This window comes from Rhinolophus hipposideros, assembly GCF_964194185.1.
Source record: "Rhinolophus hipposideros genome assembly, chromosome: 12".
NCBI classification, from domain to species: domain Eukaryota; kingdom Metazoa; phylum Chordata; class Mammalia; order Chiroptera; family Rhinolophidae; genus Rhinolophus; species Rhinolophus hipposideros.
This window is the reverse complement of record NC_138058.1, coordinates 52,392,913-52,400,925: the sequence shown is the minus strand read 5'-3', so window position 1 is coordinate 52,400,925 and position 8,013 is coordinate 52,392,913. Positions and strand designations below refer to the sequence as shown.

General features: G+C 37.0%; 1 protein-coding gene across 1 annotated transcript in view; it reads right to left on the bottom strand.

Moving 5' to 3' along the window:
• PRKD3 (protein kinase D3) overlaps positions 1-8,013 on the bottom strand; it is a 55,130-nt gene that overhangs the window by 5,300 nt on the left and 41,817 nt on the right. Inside the window, exons 15-17 of the mRNA XM_081069181.1 lie at positions 3,253-3,414; positions 2,921-3,019; positions 370-637 (exon numbers count right to left, since the gene is read on the bottom strand). Coding sequence (XP_080925307.1) covers positions 370-637; positions 2,921-3,019; positions 3,253-3,414 — 529 coding nt within the window. The remainder of the gene's footprint in view (positions 1-369; positions 638-2,920; positions 3,020-3,252; positions 3,415-8,013) is intronic.

The following is an 8,013-nucleotide window of genomic DNA, read 5'->3' as shown; positions in this document are numbered from 1 at the left end:
GAACAGAAGAGTGTACACAACCAGGCTGTACAGGGAGAGGTGAGAGAGGCTAGGCAAGCCTAGGCCAAATCAGAGCCCCAGCTGCAGCATGGGGAAAGGGGGGCCACAGTGTCAGGAAGCAGATCGGGGGGAAAGGAGTGTTTCCTGAAGATGGATTTGGCAGTGGTGACTGGGAAGGTATTTTAATTGCAAAATGAGGCAGTTGGGGCCTGCATTACTGCTATGCCTGGGAACTAAGGAAGAGTGCTCAAAAATTGGTAACTAATTGAATTTGGAAGATGGATAAGAGATAATGAAAAAGAGACTAATTTGGGATCACAGATTTTTAGACTAAAGGGCACAGCTACAGATTTTTTTTTTTTTTTTTACCTTCACCAGAAATTTCTCTCCATGGATTTGGTGGGTACATAAATGCAGCATTTTGGATTTGGTCATTGATGTCTTCATCTTCATTAAAAGGAAACGTGCCACTGAGGCTGACATAGACGATAACTCCCACTGACCACATGTCTAGAGAACGGTTGTAACCTTTGCTTCTGAGAACTTCAGGGGCTAAGTATGCTGGGGTTCCTACCACAGATCTCCGGAACGACTTTTCACCAATGATGCGCGCGAAACCAAAGTCACACAGCTTCACCTGGAATTCAAAGGACGGTGGTGATTTTACACACACACACACACACACACACACACATCTCTAAATATGATAGTTTATCATTTCAACACACTTGCCAACTATATTGATTATGAAGGTCCAATGACTGTAGATAGGGAAATTATAAAATACCTTTTCCCAAAAGGCAGATACATTTATAACCTGTGATCCTATGAAGTGCTTTCCTAGTGCTTATTTAAAAAAAAACACACTTGAATTCTGGCTTCTAGAATGCCAAGCACCAGACTGGTGTCATGAGTGTTTCAAGTTTTTTGATAAAATGGAGGGTGCTGATCTTTTATCATTTGGCTTTTAAGGAGATCGCTTTTTTTGTCATCTGTGAGCAATAATTATGTGTTTCATTTTTTAATCTTCAGTGGACTCATAGAGCCTGGACTCTTAATAAATGCTGAATGAAAATTAAGTTATGATATTTAAAAAAACGTATTCTTTATTTTGTTTAATGCTAGAATCTGTTCCCAAGGATACTATTAATATAAATTGGCAAGTAAATGAAATTGAGGTGTATTAAAGATAACTATTAATGTGGCCAGCAGAAGAGTAATGCTAGAGATTGCTGATAGAATTAACAGTGTTTTCTGTGCCTGTGGAACAAATTATTGCAGTTAGATGTTTACATTTGAGAAAAGTTCTATCTGAAGGTGACCACAGTCATCGCCATGTCCATTTGGGAAGCGTTCTGGCAGTGGGATGAGCGTGGCTGAGCTCAGCACACTTGCTGCCTGTCTTCTAGCAGAGGCTCCGATTTTGGTGATTCATCCACGCTGAACCAGTAAGAGCCAGGTACTTCCCAGACGAAATGCCCTGACTCACAGAATGTTTTCAGAAAAAGCATTAATATAAATACAAAGAAAAGGGATTTGGCCTTTGCAAACCAGTGGTACAAACAGTGACCGGAGAGCAAAGATGAAGGCGTATTCAAGTGCTGCTTGCTGCTTTGGGAATATGGACCCTCATACATGTTTTTACGATGTTTGTTCTGTCATTATTGAATTAGGCTACTTCTCTATTGGAGTACTTGAACAATAGGCTATTGACCGTGAAAACATGTGAATTCTCTTATTTTTTCATGAAATGCCATATTTCAGCTAGTAAAGATGACTTGGCAGTTTGGTGACTGAATAAAGAAGTGTGACCATGGCTAAACTAGCACTTGAGCAAAAAAGACTGTCAAGTAAATGTTATTTTCCCTTCCTTCCTAGTGGAACACTGGGCATCACTAAAGTCGAGGTCAGAAAGTTGGAGTTTCAGCCTCAGCTGGAGGGGTGTGCATCTTTTGTCCATACTATTTTGAAGATCAAGTGAGATAATATGTGGACACACTTTATTTAAAACATCGCTCCAACTATTAGGGGACCCTTTTTGACCTCACAATGATAATCACTTCTAACCACATGGGCATTATGAAAGAGAGAATATGATCACTTGTTTAAAAGTTAAAAGAGTTGAATAATTTTTTAAAATACATCATTTTCTTTGAAAGAAAACTTGAGTTGTATCCACCAAGTGAAACAGCCCTCTGTTGCTTTTATTCTAGCCATTTGTTTAGTTGTGCATTATTTTAAATGCACAAAAGCAATAGTCTGTGGCAACAGACACACTAGCTGTTTGGAGGATTCAAGGACACAATCATGAAAAACATTCCTCAGGACTTTTACAAGCTGCTTTATGAACCATTTGTGAAATAAATCTGGATCCAAGATAAGCACTTCCTGATGAACTGAAACTTAACCAAGTGAAGAAGAGAATCGTGCATCACACAGATACACATCACAGGCATATGAGCACTGTTGGTGACGGGAAATGTAACGCTTACACAGGCTTTGGTGACAATGTTTGAAATACAGTACTCTAAAGAGGAAATAGAGTTGGCTGCCTTTTGTCTCCCAGTTCAGTTTGTTTTACTTTACGGGGAATTTGTCCTGAGCAGCAAGCACCAAGGTTGATTCTCCCCACTTCATTCCCAACCCACAGACAGAGGTGAAATGCAAACGGTATTCCTTGAGATCAGGTTAAGTCTAAAATGTCTTAATGAAAATGAAATAAACAGTAAAATCTGAATTCAAACTATGCAGGTAATATCCTCATTGGCAATTACAGGATGGAAATTTTACAGGAAATTTTACAATTACAGGATGGAAATTTTATTTCCGTAAGATGAACCTACAGCAATGCCTTTCATGGGTACTTCCTAATGTCAGATACTTAAAATGATGCTTTAAAATGTTCTGGAGAGTATCTCACCTGAGGAAATGGCTCTGCTGATGCGAGTAGCACATTTTCTGGCTTTAAATCACAGTGCACAATATTTTTAAAATGTAGACTCCTCAAAGCAACAAGTATCTGTGATTGAAGGAAAGATTTTTTTCAATGCCTGGAGAAATCATAGCTAAACCCCGATCTGACCCCTTGAATGGTACAGTAATTTGAAAAGCCCACCACAGTTCATCAAGATTTAACTAAAAGTGTCATTCTATTCTTCGAGGTTAACAAGTCCCACAACATCCTGATATGTAAAAGCATGGCTATTTAATTCTCTTATGTAGTTTCTAGATTCAAAAAAAGAATTAAAATACCTGTGTCACCATGAATTTAGTAATTCGTTCTGGAAGTCGACTTTTCTCACTGGATAGAATCATTTCCAACATATCTCCATGCAGCTTTTCCATTACGACAAAAACTCGTTCTGGGGTTTCAAACATACATTCCAGGTTTACAATCCCAGGATGGTGCAAATTCTGAGGAATTGCAGGATTAATTGTATGGAATATAAGGCACACAAAGAAAAGCAGCTTAGAAAAATAAAAGCAAACAAAATAAGGATCACAGATTCTGATTTTTCCAAGTTCTGGAAGTTGGTGCACTGAGGGGAAAGAATGTCTCTTCAATTTATGTAATTGCTCTGGTCCATTACTTTCTTTTCTTTCCTTCTCATCTCAAATCTTCCTACACTAACTTTATGCAGTCCATGAATCAGCCCCAATTGCCAATCAAATTTTAGCCAATTACCCAGAGCTGTTTGGGCTAGCATTTGTGAAGATCTTTGCTCAAGAGATTGTTTTGTTTCTAAGGTAGTTACTTATCTAAATGTCTTGATTCTCATTATAATCAATTTGGTCTTCCCTCTTTTAGGCTCAGAATCTCTACCTCTATCATCCCATGTATCTCGAGCACTACTATGTAACCAGGGCCGGACAATACAAAGATCAATATGATATTGTTTCTGCTAATGAAAAACCAACTATCTTACTGGTAAAAACAAACAAACAAACCTACCTCTAAAGCAAATTTGAGAAATCAGCCATGCTCAAAAATGTTTCAATGGCTATTTCTGGACATAAATCTCAATTCCTCTACTTAGATTTTAAGATCTTCAAAAATCTGGCTTCATTGTCCCTATTCAATATTAAATATGTTCTACTGGCCCAACTAATTAAACTATTCCTTATTAATAGAAATATATTTTTCTTATGTTTTTTACCATTATGGGTACCTAATTATGCTAAGGGGGAAAACTTTTTTTTGACCTGTGTGAGGTTGAGCTCCTTCTTTAAAATGTTTTTTAAATCCACCCTCACATTACCTCTTTTCAGGACTATTGCAATAATTTCCTCTATGCTCTACCGTATTTCCCTGAAAATAAGACCTAGCCAGACCATTAGCTCTAATGCATCTTTTGGAGCAAAAATTAATATAAGACCCAGCATTATATTTATTATATTATTATATATTTGATCCAGTCTTACATAAGACTGGGTCTTATATTAAAATAAGACCGGGTTTTATGTTAATTTTTGCTCCAAAAGATGCATTAGAGCTGATGGTCTGGCTAGGTCTTATTTTCAGGGAGATATGGTATCTATGCAGCAATACTTATCCCACGTATCTGTGTGGGAGATTGTACCATATCTGTGTACAAGCTCCCTGAAGGCAGAGACTGTGTCTTAGTCATTTTAGTTCAATGTCTGAATCATGGTTGGTGCTTTAAAAGATGTTTAGAAAATGAAAAAGCGCAAAATATTGTTTACTAATAAACTGAAACTTAATGCTCCAATTTACTAATCAATTAAAACATGGTATTCCAAGCAGCAAAATAAGTGACCCAATTTTACAGTAGATAAAAATGAAATAGTCCACAGTGGTGGGTGTGATGATGACAGTAGTGGAAAACTCAGAATGTAACTTTGGTCAACTGAAGAGTTGGAAGTGTGCCTGCTGTCCTCTATGCTGTAGCTGTCTATCTCTTAAGGTTCCTTTCCCCCCCCCTCCTTTAAAAACACCCATGCACACACAAAAACAGAAGTATATATACTATAACATTATTCTCCTTTCTAAACAACTTATTCTGTTTGTGTAAATGTCCCATTCTCTCTGGAGACTCTTTTAGTAAATTATACTTTCACAGAGGACTAACCATTTTCTCCATGTTTTCAAATTTATCTGACAGTTACACAAGGTAGTATCTTAAGATTCCCTTAATTTATTTTAGTATTCCTGGTCATCTCCCCAAGATGTTTTTGTATTTTATTTTTTTGATTAGGGTGCCTACTGATTTTATTGTTATCCGATCCCCCAGAGAACCTGCTTTTGGATATATTTTCTGTATTCAATTTATTAATTTCCTTTTTTATCTTTGTTAATCCCTTCTGCTTTTCTTAGGTTTATTGTTCATTCTTCAACTTCCTGAGTTGGAATCATTTATTTTTATTCTTTGTTGCTTAATATTTGAAGTTATAAAGCTTTCTCTGAGCAATAGCCCAAAAACTCTGATACACAATATTTTCACAATTATTTTCAAAGTGGTACTCTGAAATCCAGATTTTGCTCTTTGATTCAAAAATTAAGATTTAAAAACTTTTTTTTTATATGGTGGGGGCTTTAATTTTGAAATTTATTTCAACTTATATTACATTAAGATCAAAGAATATTATTCTCTGAATATTTTTATTTTAATATTTATATATTAAAATGACTGGTTATTTGTATAATGCAATTTGCACTCTTCCACTGTTCAAGTGCCCTTCTTCAATTCATTTATGTGTTTTCCCTTACATTAATCTCATCAGATCATGACCCCCTTAGCTTTCTTTCATTTGAGAAGATGACTAGAGGAGACAACTGTAGGTCTGAGAGCCAGTTCTTATTGTGGTACCGCTTCCTGCATGTACCCCTGCTCCATTACCATTGTTTCTGGAAAAACTTCTACCTATTTTGTAGGTCTGAACTCTCTTCTATTTTTATTAAAGAAACAGTATGCTTTTCCATTTATCATTTTTCCTGTAGCTTTTGGATAACTTCCGAGAAGGGGAAAATGCTGAATTTATACCGCAATGTTCAAATTCATGTTCAAATTTCCTTCCAAAGTTCCCCCCCCACTGTGTATTAAATACATTCCCCCCCACTGTGTATTAAATACAAGTAGCCGTGACAGCACCACACCTTTTCTGCCACTACTCTACTACCTTCTTCAGACAATAGCAAAAGAAACATTTTACTAATTACCATCTCTCTATGAAAGTAATTTCTTCCCTGCCCCACAATGTGCTTCCCAGATGTGTCCATGTTGACAGTTTTTATAAGTATGAATCCTTGTCCATACATAACCATATGTAGACAAATATAACGTACACATTACCTTAAGAAATTACACAGATGGAGTCATTCCATACTTTTAAAAAATTTAGTATGTTATAGATAATTCCCCCCTAAATAGATTTATTCAATAAACATTAAATGAGTATTTGCTATGTGCCTAGTACTATGTAGGTAGTCTGGATTCACCAATAAACAAAATGGACAAATAGCTCTTGTCTCTTGGAGCTTCTTAATTCTAGCAAGGTGAGACAGACAAGAGGTAATAAACAAGTCAATCACCTAGTACGGAAGTGATAAGAGCTATGGCAAAAAGACAGAGTAAGGGAGTGCAGGGGTGCAAGGAGGGTTTAAAGCTGAATAGAATGCAAAGGTCTCATTGAGGAAATGACATTTGGGCAAAATCTGAAGGAGGTTAAAGGAATATGCCATGCAGATATTGGAGGGAGGAAGCATTCCAGGCCCAGGGGACAGCTAATGCAGTCATTGAGATAGGACTGTATCTGGCAAGTGTGAGGAACAGCAAGAAAGGCAGTGTGGCCATCATCTGGAAAAGAGGTGCAGTTCGTTGAATATGGTATCTGCAGTGGAAGTGTTTTCAAGAGATTTTGGTTCAGCTTAATACAGAATAGTCACAGATGTCTAAAAATATCTTGTGCTCATTTCTATTAATTAAACGGACAGACATACAGAGCGTTATCAACCAACTGCTCAAGGGCCAGGCTGGATGTTCCTGGGTAAACTGTAAGGTCACTTCTAAATGAATGATTCTATATATTTTTCCTTCCTGCTACCAGAAAGGTTAAAGCTGTGGTCTCAATGATATGCTTAGTCTTCACTTATCCTTTCTCTATAAAGATGTAGATGTAGGGAAGAAAAACTATGGATAGCAAGCGGAGCTGCAGATGAAGATTACAGTACCGGGATCAAGTACAGGTGCAGCCAGCCTCTGCGGTGTACTTGATGAACAACCCGGGGCAAAGATGGGAAAGTGAAGATGACACAGCTGGCGGAGGAGGAGGGAACCAAAGAGTAGTGTGAGTGTATGGGTTCCTTTCAACCCATTTGAAAGTCTAGCCGAAATGCTCGTATGACTAAATGCTGTGGAACTAATTTCAGTAAATGAGCTATCTGAAAAAAGTTTCCTTTTAAAAAATGTATTTACCACATTCAGATTGTACTGAGAGAATTATAATTCACATACAAAGTAGGCTAAAGTTGATCTTTACACTGTACATATACAGAAGAATCCACAGTTTACACACTGCAAAGAAATAAGTGAAGTCACAATTTTATGTGTGTACACGCACACATTGGCATGCATGCGCACACACATACACACACACACACACACACAAGCAGGTCCAATTCAGTAGAGCAGAGAGCATGTGGTTTGGAGACAGATTCAAGCACTGAACCTGCTACCTTCCAGCTGGGTGAGTTTGCTAAAAAGAACAACAGTTTCTGGCACAAAGTAAGCCATTCACTAAATATAAAAATGTAAATATTTTATATAAACAATTTGAAGAGAATCTACAATAAAGACAGTATTGTATTAAACTTAAGATGACGATATTTTATTTGGAGACACGCTGCGATCACTTAATTCTATTCCCAGTTGGGCAATTTGAAAGAAAATAACCAGAAGGATATAATAAGGTTTCTACATTGTGCATTTTCTGGAAATTCTTATATTCAGTTATTATGATACAGTTGGTAACATGGTGGGAAAGAGCTTCAGTGTT